At 39.8% G+C, this 16,296-nt stretch overlaps 1 protein-coding gene across 4 annotated transcripts in view; it reads left to right on the top strand.

Annotated features, from left to right (window-relative positions):
• Window positions 1-16,296, top strand: part of anks1b (ankyrin repeat and sterile alpha motif domain containing 1B) — a 274,655-nt gene that overhangs the window by 156,090 nt on the left and 102,269 nt on the right. For all 4 annotated transcript variants that reach the window (XM_005947551.2, XM_005947550.3, XM_014329283.2 and 1 more), the window contains one exon: window positions 13,354-13,490. In XM_005947551.2, the coding sequence (XP_005947613.1) occupies window positions 13,354-13,490 (137 nt within the window). The remainder of the gene's footprint in view (window positions 1-13,353; window positions 13,491-16,296) is intronic.

Below are 16,296 nucleotides of genomic sequence, written 5' to 3'. Positions count from 1 at the left end.
CACGGATGCATTCACCCCTTTCACTCGACTACACACTGCTGCAGGTTGTCACGGCAACTGCATCACCGGCTGGTGAGTCACCTGAATGTTGCCATGGGAACTGTCTTGCTAGTGACACCCCCCTCCCCACCACTCCTGAGCAGAGGAGCAGCGAGAGGCTACTGTAGAGCCTTGTTTTCTGTGTGTTTGTCCCGTGCTCGACTGTTGGATCTTGCTCATCATCGACTGTTTGAGAGTTGAGAGTTGAACTGTCAGCACACACTCTAGATTATGTGCGTGCATGTGATAGGTTAGTTGTTTTATGTCAAAGTGTTTTTGGGTGGAGAATTGCTCCACTGACGTAAAGGAATAGTGTGGGTGTTATATTTGTTCTCATCTCTCTGAGTGCTGTTACCTGGCCAAATGAGAGGGAAAGAGAGCCACACATACAGAGATTGGGAGTAAGACTGAGATGTGAGGCAGAGCTGACTACATATCTATGGTATAGGTAAGCATGACAAGAAGGACATATTCACCTATAACATTGAGATAGTTTACATATAACATAGATAACTCCTTCCAGGTATCAGATAATGTGTTAATCCAGATAGACCAAAGGTAAGAAAGACTCTGAGATGGACCATGGACAGGTTATACATTCAGTAGAGGAAGTCAAAGGTTGACTCAGGCTGAGCCATCTCCATGAAAATGACACAGCAGGAGGGAAAATCCTGGATTCCTGCTCTGAGTCCAGTCACATGTCAGCCTAATTGGACATGGGTGTGAGTCAGTCTCTCTTTATCTGCCTCTGAGAGGAAGGATGTGGTGATCAAGGAACATGAGGAGGAAAGGGCTGAGATGAGAGGAAAAGGAAGAGCAGAGTGGGACTTGGTGCAATACACTGCAAAAAATTTGGTTTGTTCTTTGGTGTTATCATATTTAAGTTACTGTGTGGAGGTTTTGGGAAAATACTTAGAAAAGTTAATTACAACCACTGTATTTATTGCAAAAAAGAGCTTTAACAACAACAATAACCAATGCATAAGTTAAGGAACAATGTGTTGTGATTTCTAGAGGGATAGACAGGGGTTAGAGTTAAAGGGCTGCATTAAATTTAAAGATATAGTTTTTTGGACAACCAGAAGTTTTTCTATACCATATGTGGTGTAGGATTGTGGAATAGTTTAACTCTGGAATTAAATCAATGTCCAAACATAACATTATAAAGAAATAATTTCCACAAGGTACAGGGATTTAGAAGGATGCCAGTCACTGGATGAAATATAAGTTCTATATAGATGGTTTATAAAGGTATTATAAGATAATTATTCCTTTTTCTAAAAAAGCCACATCTTATTTTAAATACTGTTTTATTATCAAAAAAGCATTTATTTGCTGATATGTTTTAATAAAATTGTAATGAGCCTATTAATGTTGCCAGCAACATTAACAGGTTAGGCCTGTTTTCTGACCACAGTAACAACGGCAGAAGAGACAATTTTTTAACAGCACTATAAAAAGTTCTGGTTCAAGATTTGTTCAACTGGGGACACGAAATGAACGCTACTGCCTCAACATAAAATCTCCACACAGACGGATCAGATGTTACTGTTATCAATGTTTTGGTGTCACAGACCTGTAGGTGCATTTACAGTTTGTGAAATTGTGTCACAGTCAAAAATGGTGCATAATTACTAGCCTATATTGTGCATCTGAAAAATCCTGCTCTGCAATGGAAGCAGAATTTTTAAAGTTAACATCATCAGCGCCTGTAGTGGAAAGCAGGTATCTGAAAATAGGAGTATTTCATAAACTCATATTTAGAAAATGACAAAGAACTTATTGCATTTTTTTTTTAATATTTAAGTATTACCAGAAACTCGATCTTTCTAAAAAGGTTCATTTGGATTTGGTTTATGGTGTCATACATACCTGGGGAATATTACACTCCTGAGTGTCCATATTCATAGTGTCAGAGTACCAGATATTCATCCTAAAAAAATTGAAGGGTCTAGCTGGATATTTTTTGTAGTGTAAACCCTGCCTGATAGCCACCTGTCTTGTTATTGCTGGTTAGTGGTCTGCAGGTGTGGGCTGCTGCAGTCTCACAGTTGAGGAGGGGAAGATGCTACAATACACTCAGAAGCTTCAAAGAATCAGGGCGGTTTTATCAAAATTCATCTGCTGACTGTCACTCAGCCTAGCCGCTACAGAAACACCAGGGGCCTGTTGTCACTGAGACTGCCATCCCAAACAATTTCCTGCATTTCATGTCTTGGCTTCTTGAATTCCTCACCAACCTTTCATCTCTTTTTATTTTACTTTTAACTTTATTTTTTTCTGTCTCCTAAAGCACTTGTCAAGAGATTCTCCACAGAGTGTTAGAGGCGCAGTCCTCCTTCTGATGCTGCGGTATTCATGGGAACGCGGTGTCCCTTTGCACAATATGCCCTCTGATATGAAAACTGTCACTTTTGACAATGAAGAGGCTGAATTATTTTCTTTATAATGCAAAGTACATGGAGTATATAGTTGCGCACATAATCCTTTTATTCTTCGAGTCCTAAGGCAAGTCATTTTTTATTTTATGTCAGGATTATATTTATTCCTTTCTGATAGAATTTCCTTTGTTTTGAATGAGAGAATACAATTCTGCTGTACTGTTTGCCTGCAGATAGATTTAATGTACATTTGTCAGATTCGTTTTATTCATTTTTACATGTATACAGATTCAGATAGAAATACAACTGCTTGCCAAGTGTAAATTAAAACACTCATGCAGAGAGTGGAATGTAACAAGCTAGTAGGAGAGGCAGAAACATATCTGGTGTCACTTTCAACCATCAGATGTCTCAGTTTTCTTTTGTGCAGTTTCTCAAACTTAAATTATCCTTTTTTTGTTTAGTTTTTGCTCTGCTACTACAGGGAGTGCAGAATTATTAGGCAAGTTGTATTTTTGAGGAATAATTTTATTATTGAACAACAACCATGTTCTCAATGAACCCAAAAAACTCATTAATATCAAAGCTGAATGTTTTTGGAAGTAGTTTTTAGTTTGTTTTTAGTTTTAGCTATTTTAGGGGGATATCTGTGTGTGCAGGTGACTATTACTGTGCATAATTATTAGGCAACTTAACAAAAAACAAATATATACCCATTTCAATTATTTATTTTTACCAGTGAAACCAATATAACATCTCCACATTCACAAATATACATTTCTGACATTCAAAAACAAAAACAAATCAGCGACCAATATAGCCACCTTTCTTTGCAAGGACACTCAAAAGCCTGCCATCCATGGATTCTGTCAGTGTTTTGATCTGTTCACCATCAACATTGCGTGCAGCAGCAACCACAGCCTCCCAGACACTGTTCAGAGAGGTGTACTGTTTTCCCTCCTTGTAAATCTCACATTTGATGATGGACCACAGGTTCTCAATGGGGTTCAGATCAGGTGAACAAGGTGGCCATGTCATTAGTTTTTCTTCTTTTATACCCTTTCTTGCCAGCCACGCTGTGGAGTACTTGGACGCGTGTGATGGAGCATTGTCCTGCATGAAAATCATGTTTTTCTTGAAGGATGCAGACTTCTTCCTGTACCACTGCTTGAAGAAGGTGTCTTCCAGAAACTGGCAGTAGGACTGGGAGTTGAGCTTGACTCCATCCTCAACCCGAAAAGGCCCCACAAGCTCATCTTTGATGATACCAGCCCAAACCAGTACTCCACCTCCACCTTGCTGGCGTCTGAGTCGGACTGGAGCTCTCTGCCCTTTACCAATCCAGCCACGGGCCCATCCATCTGGCCCATCAAGACTCACTCTCATTTCATCAGTCCATAAAACCTTAGAAAAACCAGTCTTGAGATATTTCTTGGCCCAGTCTTGACGTTTCAGCTTGTGTGTCTTGTTCAGTGGTGGTCGTCTTTCAGCCTTTCTTACCTTGGCCATGTCTCTGAGTATTGCACACCTTGTGCTTTTGGGCACTCCAGTGATGTTGCAGCTCTGAAATATGGCCAAACTGGTGGCAAGTGGCATCTTGGCAGCTGCACGCTTGACTTTTCTCAGTTCATGGGCAGTTATTTTGCGCCTTGGTTTTTCCACACGCTTCTTGCGACCCTGTTGACTATTTTGAATGAAACGCTTGATTGTTCGATGATCACGCTTCAGAAGCTTTGCAATTTTGAGACTGCTGCATCCCTCTGCAAGATATCTCACTATTTTTGACTTTTCTGAGCCTGTCAAGTCCTTCTTTTGACCCATTTTGCCAAAGGAAAGGACGTTGCCTAATAATTATGCACACCTGATATAGGGTGTTGATGTCATTAGACCACACCCCTTCTCATTACAGAGATGCACATCACCTAATATGCTTAATTGGTAGTAGGCTTTCGAGCCTATACAGCTTGGAGTAAGACAACATGCATGAAGAGGATGATGTGGACAAAATACTCATTTGCCTAATAATTCTGCACTCCCTGTAAGAAGCACATTTATTAAGTTACTCAGTATTTGTAACTGTGACATTTAACCAGTTAAACAGTTCTGCAGTACTGGTAATCAGTTTAACAATCAGTAGATTTGAACTCCAGGAATGCTGCTGTAACAGCCCGATTGCAGAAACGCACAGGAGCACTGCAGGTAAAGTGCGATCCTGCAGATAGGAAAACAGGCAGCAGAGTGGTGAGGAGGGACCTGCGAGCGAAGCTTCCCAGCTTCCAGTCACGTATGGAGCAGACAGAAAGTACAGATTGTTGCCAAGCAGTAAGAGCAAAAGTGCTTCTTTTCTGCTATTGACTGACTTCTCCTAAGATAAATACACACTTGTTGTTTGTACCTATGTATGTGCTTGTGTATGTGTATAATACTTCACAGTCCTATATTTATATACAGGATCTCTGTAAACTTTCCAATGACAAAATCAGCCAATAAACATGCAGGATGGGTATCTTGAATTTCTTCAAGAAATTTCTCTTTAATGCTTTGTATCTTGTTCTATTTAATCTCAACAAGCCTTTAAAAACAGTCAGTGATCACTGTCGGCCTCTCTCAGTTTTTATTGCCGCTAGCCCGTGCATCAGTATATGAATGACTAACCTCGTATTGTGGATGGATTATCTATGTTGTTCTCCTGACTGAAGTTTGGTCCGTTTACAGCATCCTGCCATGCAGTTGCATTTGTCCCTAATCATCTGGAATCCTCGTGTCAACTTTTATCGAGTGGAAAAAAGTTAGCGTTCATCCTCCAGCTTTACTGTGTTTTTGCTAACATGGCTGTGCTGCTAGCAATCATGTAGCACATCATTATATACCAGCTAGCCTAGTTTGACCATATTCTGATTTCCAAAAAAGAGGACACTTAGCTCAGTCACAAAGAACTTGCTTAAAGAAACATATTTAACATATTTAAATGATGCCTACTCTGTGCGGTTAATTAATTGTGAAATAAAATGTCATATAGGCTTTTACAAGTCAACAAGTGCAAAAAATAACTTAAAAACCTCTGGAATTAAATAATGCTCATCTGCTTAAGAAAAATTACCAGTACTAGGTCGGTATGAGGGCTGGACAAAAAATTGACCAGGCCATTTTGACTAGAGACCGGCCCATCAGGTATTATAGGGAAAGCCATAAAGCTTTTGAATTAAAATTTCTCAGTCAGAACATGGTATATCATGTTTATGTGGAAACTAACGTGCTAACTTCCTGCTGGCTTCTAACTCAATTAAACTTTATAAATCCTGTTTTCATGGATGCCTGGATGTTAAACTTAATTATTAAATGGTAAATGGCCTGTATTTGTATAGCGCTTTTACTAGTCCCCCCTAGGGACCCCAAAGCGCTTTACACACCCAGTCATCTACACATTCACACACTGGTGGAGGCAAGCTACAGTTGTAGCCACAGCTGCCCTGGCAGACTGACAGAGGCGAGGCTGCCATATCGCGCCATCGGCCCTTCTGGCCAACACCAGTAGGCGGTAGGTGAAGTGTCTTGCCCAAGGACACAATGACCGAGACTGTCCGAGCCGGGACTTGAACCGGCAACCTTCCAATTACAAGGCGAACTCCCAGCTCTTGAGCCACGATCGCCCCTGGTAAAGCAGCCACACCGATAATTTTATTACAGATGAAAGAATTTAGACAGTTTTTCAACTCTCAGCGATGCTGAGCGATGAACCTCGTTGCCTGAAGCTGTTTGATCCACAAGCTTTTGTCTAACAACAGATGTGTAAGCAGGTTGAGTGAGAACTTTTTACCCATACTGTATAGCTGATGCTTTGTATGGAGGTGTATGTCAATGTTAAGTTACATCATATTTCATTTCAAATTTCAGGACACAGAAAGTCACACGAATTCTGATTTGAGGGTTCACACTGAGGTCATGTGAAAGTGGCCTGAGGCAGATTGAAAAGATTAGATTCCTGGCTGCTCCGAGTCACATATGAGGAGGAAAAACTAAACAAAGCTCAGATTTTGGTCCTTTTTATCCCGCAGTGTGAGCGCAGCCTCAATCTGAACTTGCTCACGGTCTCATCTGGATGGTTAATATATAAAGATTGCTTCTTCATAACAGTGTTGATTTTCATGATTTTCCCCTTATGTTACAGAAAGAGGCATTTTTAATGATGGTCTTGTCACAGCCATGCTTCATTTTTAAATGAGTTCACATTAGCCAGTCACAGGCATGCACACCGCAGCCCTGCTACCTGACAGGTTAATGAATGAAGTACTCGGTCTTTTAGTTTCTTACTCCCCCTCCCATATTAACTTTCACCCTCACTGCTCTCTGGTGGATAAAGCTGTGATGTTGCTGCGTCTCACCCCATTTATCGCACTTTGGTTGGCACTGGAGGCTTAGAGTGGCTAATGGCACCATGTACTAGCCCAGGGCTTCGCCATTAAAAGGGTCGAGGCCCATTGACTTGTTGAAAGAAAGGCAATAACGTGTCTTCCTCTTTGACACCCAGAGGAAATTGCTGTTGATATGGTCATACACTTTTCTTTTTTTTTTAATGTTTCTGGTCTTAGCTTTAGATTCAAGCCTTGAGTTTTCTGTTGACTTACTTAGATTAGGTTGTTTCTGTCATGTAGTTCTGTTTGCGCTCTATTGTAGGAGTAAAGAAGACTCTGTGGCTTTTCATACTTTCAAGATCAACAGTGAGTTAAGATCTTTAAATACTTTCTGACTTCCCTATTGTGGAGGCTTATCTTACAATATAATCTTTAAAACATTATTTTCTAAATGTTGTAGGTATTCTAGTCAAAAATATTACTAAAAAGTTTCGATTTGGGATTTTCTTCAATATTTATGCAGACATTATGTTTATATGGGGCTCACAGAAGACTCATTTCACACCCTCAAATGGTGATTCCAGTAGTGAATCAAACCTTTTCAACTTCCTGTTGGAGAAACTACTCAGCATGATGGACAATCTGCCCTATGCCGTGCATGCCTCCCTGATTGGTCACCGTAGCACTCATAGCATAAGTGTCATTGGCCCAAGGTGTAGGAATGAGCGGTAGAGGAGATCCTTTCTACTACCGAGCTATAGCATTAGATGGTGTAACTTGATATTTTAAAAATCTACACATGCACATCAACATTTTATCATATTATACTCTTACTCCATCCCATCTGTTCATTACCAGATGGAAGGATTATTATTACTACACCATCACATGCAATTTATTTTATACTGCATTTGTTAATAGCATTAATCTAATTAAAAATTTAAGCCAAATTTCTCATAGGTAAGATACTGTACATATTGATAGTTGACATGTATTTTATTTCTATGCATATTTATTCCTTTAATTTTTCTTGTTTTATAGTAGCTGTACTTTATAATGTTGTTTTTAAATGTATTACCTTGGTTTGTATTGGAAACATTTAGGAAATGTTTGGAATATAATAACTTACAGACATTATAGTTTGCATCCAAACATGAGGTCACATTTGGCGTCTGATCTCACTTTTACATTTCAACTATTTTTTTAAGTTGATCCCCAAATAATGTTTGTTTAATCAAATATCTGATGTGCTACCAATATATGATTTATACTGCACGACAAACTTCTTAAAGTACATTTAAAAAGAAGACAAAATGAATATATAGAAAATATAATACTGTTCCCATAAAGCTAAATATTGCCCAGAGAGTGAGCTGCCTTGATAGAGGTTTGCATGCTGAGTGCTCTTTGTTTTTGCTGTTTTTGCTATCTGACTCTGTACACCTTATTGCTTCTGCTCCTGTTTCTATTTTTATTGCACCGAGCATATAAAAGGCACAAGAATTTCCTTTGGGATTAATAAAGTTCTTATCTCTTTTATTAATTTTTGTATCAGTATAGTCAGTATGTAAATAAATAAATAAATAACCTGAGGAGCAACTGTACTTTGTCTGAAATGCAACAGAAGATCAGCTGATGTCTGTTTATAGTAGAACTCAGAAATTCAGCATGAACACAATTTCCACCCAAGGTGGGAACAATGGCAACTTCTGTACAAAAGGGCTATTCACAAAATATAAATACACTGAATGACTAAAGATACAGACCAAAAATAGTACTGAATTGGCCTCGATTTAATGAGGATCTTAAAGATTATTACTCTCAATTCCCTGTGTGGATTTAAAGTTATCCTAAGCTGAAACCCCAAACCACAGGGATTGGCTAAAGCGTCTTTGCTGTAGTGCATGGGTAAATAAAACTTTCAAACTTCCTCTTTTTTCGATTCCAACTGTAGTGTTAAAAAAAACACAGAAGCTCAGCTGTAAGTTGACACTGACTTGCAAGGTTGCATGCACACACATACACTATACATATGAAATACCCCCAGAGTGGCAGAGAGGCAGAACTGACAGCCCAAAGAACGTGTCTAAAATTGACAGTTTTTGTCTTGTTAGATGACCAGGAAGTGGACAGCTGATTGAACGCTTGCGCACACCGAGCATTCACTTAGACACACGGGTCCTCTACAGGGTGCTGTAAAGAGCAGGGCAGCTGGTCTTGGATCTACACAGAGTTATATTTGAATATATCCAGGCTCTATTATAAGACACAGAAACTGTACAATGAAACATTTCGGCGCTTCCCAGTATCAAGGATGTGAACAGGTACAACATCCATCAGAGATTACATTTCGACACCCATACGCATGTGCACTTTTGTATGCACACTAACATACAAACATGTATTCTCTTTGGCAAGGACAGCTAAGAGTGTTTCCCAGGAGTGAGCCCAAGGCACATGTAAAGGAAGCAGAGTCAGAAACAGACACATTCACACACACATCTTACATCCATCATCAAAAACAGTGTTGACAGGCTTATTCAATAGGACAAAACCTCAATCCCTATCTATATATAACCCTCCTTCCTTTTTTCTCTCTCTCCCATTTTTTTCACTCTTTATTTTATCTATTTACGCCTACATTTAAACATTGATTCAGCTCCAGGCAGTTCTTTTATGGTGCATGCGTGTGTGTATGTGTGCATGCGCATGCTCGTGTGTGTTTGCAAACATGTTTGATAGATGTGAGAGCATGCTGTGAAGCTGTGTCACTTTCCCCCTGCAGGACAGATGTGCCTGCGTGATTGTGTGGCTTCACGTCTGCAGCCAGACTGTTGAAAAATCAAAATCAAAATAGGATGGAAGATGGTAGCAATTTCTAAACCAGGATCAGACATTTTTGGTTTTAAAGCTGCTTCACAATAAAACTGGTAACTTCAGGTTGCTGGAGTATACAGAAAATCTTCCATGAAAAGAAATACAGTTCTTTTATTTATTTATTTAGTATTTAAGGACTTCAGGGAGTTTTAGCTGCGTCTGGAAATGGTCTCTTATGAGGTTTACATCTTTGCAAATCGTGTTTCTCTCTGTTGCTCGATTATTGTTCCTGCTAGCATTTTCTCAGTGTTTATGATTTCTTCTCTAATGAGCCTCATTCTTTTGTGTTACTGTGAAAATTGGTCCTACTTGCTGTTTTTCTGGATTCTTGTTAAAATGCTGTTTGGTAGATTTTTGAAAAATCTTAAGTTATTAGATGTCAATAAAGAATAAGCAATTATTTCCACAAGAGGGAAATTTACCTCTGTACACCATCACAGTAGATTTTAAACCAAACAAGAAACAGTGCTTCATTTTTAGGAGCTTAAAATAAATTGGACGAATGACTGATAAGCAGTTGTGTGGCAAGGTGAGACCTGCTCTATAATTGTACGACAGACTGAACTGATTGAAGATCCGAAGTTGGGTCCAATTATATTTGCTTTTGGTAGCTTTTTACTGGATACAAGGCCCAGAGAGATGTTGATAAGAGTGAGAGGCCATCATTTTCAATCAGAGAGATGCCAAAGCTTTAGAAGTGGCGCAACCCACAGCGTGGATATAATGCAGTGTGGTAGATCTTATGTGAAAGCGTGAGCTCGTATTACTGTCAGTGGAACTGGCTTACTAGTATTTACTGATGATCTGACTGCTGATAGAAGTACCGGTAGCTGGATGAAATGTCAGATTTAGCCAAATGGATAATGACCTAAAGTGTACTGAAAAAGGATCCCAAGAGTTTCTCAGAATATATAAGAAATGATATATTCTTTCTGTGTGGTTGTTAAATGTTAAAAACAGATGGCAACAGTGTTTGTCAGCTAAGACCAGCTACACTGAATGACTGTAAATGGCTTCATCTCAAACTTATAATCCAGGGCAGAAGCTTCATTTAATACACCAGACACCGTATCTGCTGTATTTTATTTCTTCTCTATTTGGCTCACTTTAATTTTGGGCTGATTTCAACCTTTTAGACTGAATATTGTTCCACCAGGAATGTCTTCAGGGATCTAATGCATCTGCTGCTATCCTTTTTTTCTTATTGCTTTCTCAAAAGTTACCATGTTCTTTTTAATTATTAAAAAATTCTGTCATAATAAGTAACAAAAAAAATGTAGAGTTTACTTTCAATTACAGTAAAAAGAAAATCTGAATACAACTTTATTTTTATCCTTTTCAGTTTGTTCACAAATAATTTGGTACCTCTTCTTGCTTTCTTTTTTCCACATGAAGATTAGAATTCCTCCTCTGCAGGCTGACATCCTGGTAAATGTAAAGTAAAGGCGTTTGTCGCTCATTAAATTACAGGACGCTGTATGTGTCATTATGCAAAACATCAGCAGCAGCCCCACATTTCTCCCTTTTTTATACATTTGTTCTTTTTGAATAGGTGAAGATGATTTGTGGGAGTTGTGAAAAATCACACCATCAACGACATCCAAGTTGAAACAACAACAGGGAGCACTGCTTTTATTTCAGTTTCCATTTGAAATGAGCTAAGTGGACCTGCCACATAATTAAAAGTTATGCGATTATCTTGTAAGAATGCAGTGTTCTGCTGGGACACCATGCGTCTGGGCATTCATATCAAAGTTACCCACCTTAACATTGTTGCAGCCCAAGCAGATGGCAGCACTCTCCCTACATAGGAGCAAAAATAATCAATCCGCAGAACTAATTAATTCATCCAATCCAGGATGCACAGGAACAAGCCTGAAACACTACCAGAGGTCCAATGCCAGATGCCACAGGACACCACCACAGAGCTGCTGGCCCATTTTAGAACATGCTAGAGCTCTATTGGTGGCACAAGGGGGCGTGGGGGGGTCGTACATACACGTAGTAGGCACGTGGTTTTAATGTTGTCGCTTTAGTTAAGAAACAATCCCTGGAAATCAGATGAAATATATAATTCTGTTCTTAGTGCTGTTGTGTCAGTGTGTACATGTATGCACACTTGTGAGGTAATAGTCCCGACTGGGTCTCACACCTTAATTGGATGATATTCTGGCATCTGATCGAGTCTGTGTAGGCAGGTGGTAACTGACAGAAAACATCTAGCGAGAGTGTGTGTGTGTGTCTGATGACAATATTGCGAGAAAGCTGTGTTAGTCTGGGTATTGTGTCTCTTCCAGTTGATTAAGACAAATGCTTTCTCCTGCTGAAAGTTAATTCAGTCGACTTCAGCACTTTTCTCTTCTTCCTTCCTTTCTGGTCTTTTTCTTTTCCTTTTTCCTCCCCTCTTCTCTGCTAAAGGATCATGCACTGGGGAAATTAGCTCAGATACTCTGTAATCAACTGCACACACTGAGTGTGTGTATAGAAAACTGAGATAGACATCAAACTGCTCTGGACAGCAGTCACGTTTTCCTGCTGTGGATGTTGCTGAAGCTTGTAAAATTACAAAATGGCACTCACCTCTCTTTGGTTCTCTTCAGTGATAAAACAACTGTAACTACCAGGTCACTGTTAGGCGGAAGTACTATACATAATATGACACATTAGCCATTTTGCTGAATTCTCATGTGTTTAGCGGGAACTAGAAAATGCTAACACGCTATTACACCACCTATGTTTTGTTTCCTACATAAACTATTTTGCTGTCTATACTGCTTCATGCTGGCAACTGATATAGTCTGAAAAGACTGGCTAAGCTCTCACCTGTTTTTTCTAAAGACCAGCGACAGGGTCCAGGGCAGCCAAGGTTCACTGATGCATTGCAGCGTTAGGATTGGCGTGTGTGGTCAGATCCAACAGATGAGCTATTTTAGGTCAAATTGCCTAAAAATTTTATGCTGTTTCTGATAGAAAGCCGATAGAAAAAGCAGTGCATTGCTGTTTGTTGGTATGTGGCTGCATAGGCATAGAGTAATCAGGGTGCCCGTGTAGATCACTGTCGCCAACAATGGGCACATGAGCATCAGAGTTGGATGGGAAAAAGTAGCCTGGTCTGATGATCCACGTTTTCTTTTACATCACGTGGAAGGCCGGGTGCATTGCTTACCTGGGGAATACCTGGACCCATGATCCACTATGGCAAGAAGGCAAGTCGGTGTCATACTCCGATCAAGCATCTGTGCAATGAGCTGGACAAATAATTCCAATCCACACACAACTTACAGGACTTAAAGGATTTGTTGCTAACTTCTTTGTGCCAGATACCACAGCACACCTTCAGTGGTCTAGTGGAGTCCATGCCTCAATGGGTAAAGATGGTTTTGTCAGTTAAAGGTGACCCAACAATATTAGGCAGGTGCACATAATGCTATGCCTGATCGGTGTATATTGCAGTATTTTGACTGGATGTTGTTAAATGTCTGTCCCATAATACTACATTTATTCTGTGTTATTTTGTTCCTTGACTTTAACTGTGACTCTGTTTACATGCAGAGTTTAAATCCAAACACATCTGCTTGCAAGTATCGTAGAAATGGTAATCTGGCTTTAGACTCCGCCCTCCTGTGGATGATGAAGGGGGTACAAAGGGCAAGTCTTCCCCTCTTCTTTTTACTTGTCTCTCACTCTTTCTCTCTCCCTCTAAGGTCACTTGTCCCATGTAACGGTGAGTGAGGGGGAGCATGGTAACCATGGCAACTGCTCAACAGGACCCACACCGGACTGCTCGCCCCCCTCCCCTGACACAGCCCTGAAGAGCATCGAGAGAGTCATCCGCCCACAGGTGAACACACACACAAACACAGACAAAAAGACTAACAGGCACACACACACTAATGAATGCGTTGTAGAAGCACCTGATGCATTATTGAACATCAGAGCATCCACCCACAAGTAGCTTAAACACCTGCACCCACACACACACACACACACACACACACACACACACACACACACACAATGGTAAACATCTCTCTGTTTCTGTTTGTCTCTCTGTTTCGTTTCATCTACCTTCCTCTCTCTGTTCCTGTTTCTAGTAGTTTAGATTATCTAAATTTTCCATTATGTTTGTGCTTATAGGCATCATATTCTGGTAGCAAAAACTCAGAGGGTCCTTTTAAACCAGGGTTGGAAAGTTTGACTGTGTTTCTGTTCTAAATGTGATTTAACTTCCATTCTCAGTGTCTTATTTTGGTCTTATTTTAGAATATTTTCTTTAGTCACAAAACCTGCTGGAAGTCTAGCCTGTGGGGGCACGTTTTGCACCGCAGGTATAAAAACTTCTGTATTTGAAGAAACAGCTTTGGAAGACGGGTATCTGCTGTGTCATCTGTGAACCTCCACGCTGACATAATGGGGTGCGATTGAGAGATTGTGGTCTGCTGCTGCACCAGCTACACTCTTTTTAATAATTCAGTTGTTGATTCATGTTAACTTTCACCTTTCACCAGCATCTACATGTTGCATGCAGCTGGGTTGTGCGTTGACTGTGGTCAGAATGCGCACCAGTAGCTTGCCAGTCACTGCATTATTTAACAGATTTTTCCCACTGGCGCATTAAATTAATATGATTTTAAAATTTAGATTTTATTTAATTTGTCTCTCTCTCATTGAGGCACCAGTGTGCATGAGCGTGAACTGTATTGACAGTTCACGCTTGCGCCTCTTTGAAATTAATGTGTGTGTAAGGAAAGCCTACATTGATCCATTTGTTAGAAATGCTAGTTGATCCCATCTCATCAGCTCCTTGTTTCACCGTTAGATTTTTGTCAATTACAGACTGCTCCATATTTGTCACATGTGTTTTTAAGGTGGTTTTTAGACATAAGCTAAAACAGTTAATTTGGTGAATGTATGTTATTCATATTTCTTCCTGTTTGACCTGAAAAGATGATTTAAAAAAAAGATGTGATGTCCCAGTTTACTTGTAAGTAGACTGGTTCTTATGTAGTGCTTTTCTGTTCTACTTAAGCACCTAATGGGCTTTTTTACGACATGTATTTTTAACCCATTCACACACAGATTTATACAAGCACTTTTTTCTTAGTCTAAGTACATTTACACACACATTCACTCTCAGGAGCACTATCACTATCTTGCCTAAGGATACTTTGGCTTGCAGACCACCAACCTTCTAATTAGTAGATGATCTGCGCTGCCTCCTGAGCCACAGCCGGTCCTGTACAGCCTGCATCTGCAACACTGTCTTCACTAACACAGGAAACTATATGATACATTGTGAAAAAAGGTCCCCCGATGAATAGGCCTATATTACTTTCTTTTCGTGCTGGGAGTTATATAAACTCCTTTTGTGTCACTGTCTCAGTAGCTGCTGTACCTGAATCTATGCAACTTCACTGTTTATTTTTGAATGCTAATGGCACAGATGGTACAACATTGATCACCTGGTGATTATATTGGAAAAATAATGATGAAGATTGCCGAAACACAAAAAGCAGTCATTGCTAAACACAACGATCCTGCCCTTAACCCAGCACAACTCCCCATCTAGACAGATTCGTTTTTGTCGTTGTAGCGAATCATTTGTTCACTATAATAAAGGTCTAATGAGATCTAGATGAAAAAGTCAAACCCAGACAGACAGAAGTTGAAGTTCATCGTCTACTGCTTAAGAAACAGAGTCATTTATGGATATTTGTATGAAATTAAATTTTAAAAAATGCTTCATTAGGGTTATTTCAGTGAAGGAACCTCCTGTGAGCCAACTGAAGTGTGAAAGGAATGTGTATTAAATGTGTATCAGCATCATTATATCACAGATAGATGCTTTGCCTGTATTACAAAGCTTTCAAAACTTCACTTTCTGTGTACACCAGCAGCAGAATTGATTAATAATAATATGCCTCTGATCTTGAATAACTTCAAATCAACACTCGGCGATTCAAACGCAACATCAAATTAAGTTCATTAGAGACTTGAGATTAATTTATTCCTCGCTTTTTCGGTCACTGGGAAGATAGTATCAGACACCCGAGCGCAGCGCGAGCGTTTCGCACCTTGATAATTAAAGGCAGTTGTTTCTCAGTGAGCAGATGATGTGTGACATAACACTGAAAAAAATATTGAACTCATCTGCTTGTTTAATGTAGTGTAGTAACTATCATGTCAGTGGTTTTTCAAGATTTTCATTCTTGTTGAAGATTAAGACATGGCGTGAGATAAGTAGACCTTCTGACTCTCTGAATGGCCTTTACTCACCACAGCATCTTCTCTTGTTGCCTTGTTTTCTTCACCCACCCCCACCCATTATCATGGGTCTATCTTTGGCATGTTAACTAATGTGCGTAGAGGGATCACATGCGGCGCCCAGCGGGCCTCCTCTCGGCTTGAACCGTACATAATCAAGGAGCACCAGAGTTCAATTTTATAGTGCTTAATTAATTCTCTAGAATTCATTTCATTTGATTTTAGTGCTCCCGCTGGCTATTTCAGCAGTACACACAAGCAAGCAAAAAGTTAGTGAACCCTCTGGAATTACCGTGATTTCTGCAATGATTACTCATATTATGTGGTCTAATCGTCATTTGACTTGTGAGGTTAAAACAACCAAACACTGGTGCTTTTCATCT

This window comes from Haplochromis burtoni, unplaced genomic scaffold, assembly GCF_018398535.1.
Source record: "Haplochromis burtoni strain Fernald_Lab_line unplaced genomic scaffold, NCSU_Asbu1 Contig_49, whole genome shotgun sequence".
Lineage (NCBI taxonomy): Eukaryota > Metazoa > Chordata > Actinopteri > Cichliformes > Cichlidae > Haplochromis > Haplochromis burtoni.
This window is presented reverse-complemented; position numbering and strand designations above follow the sequence as displayed.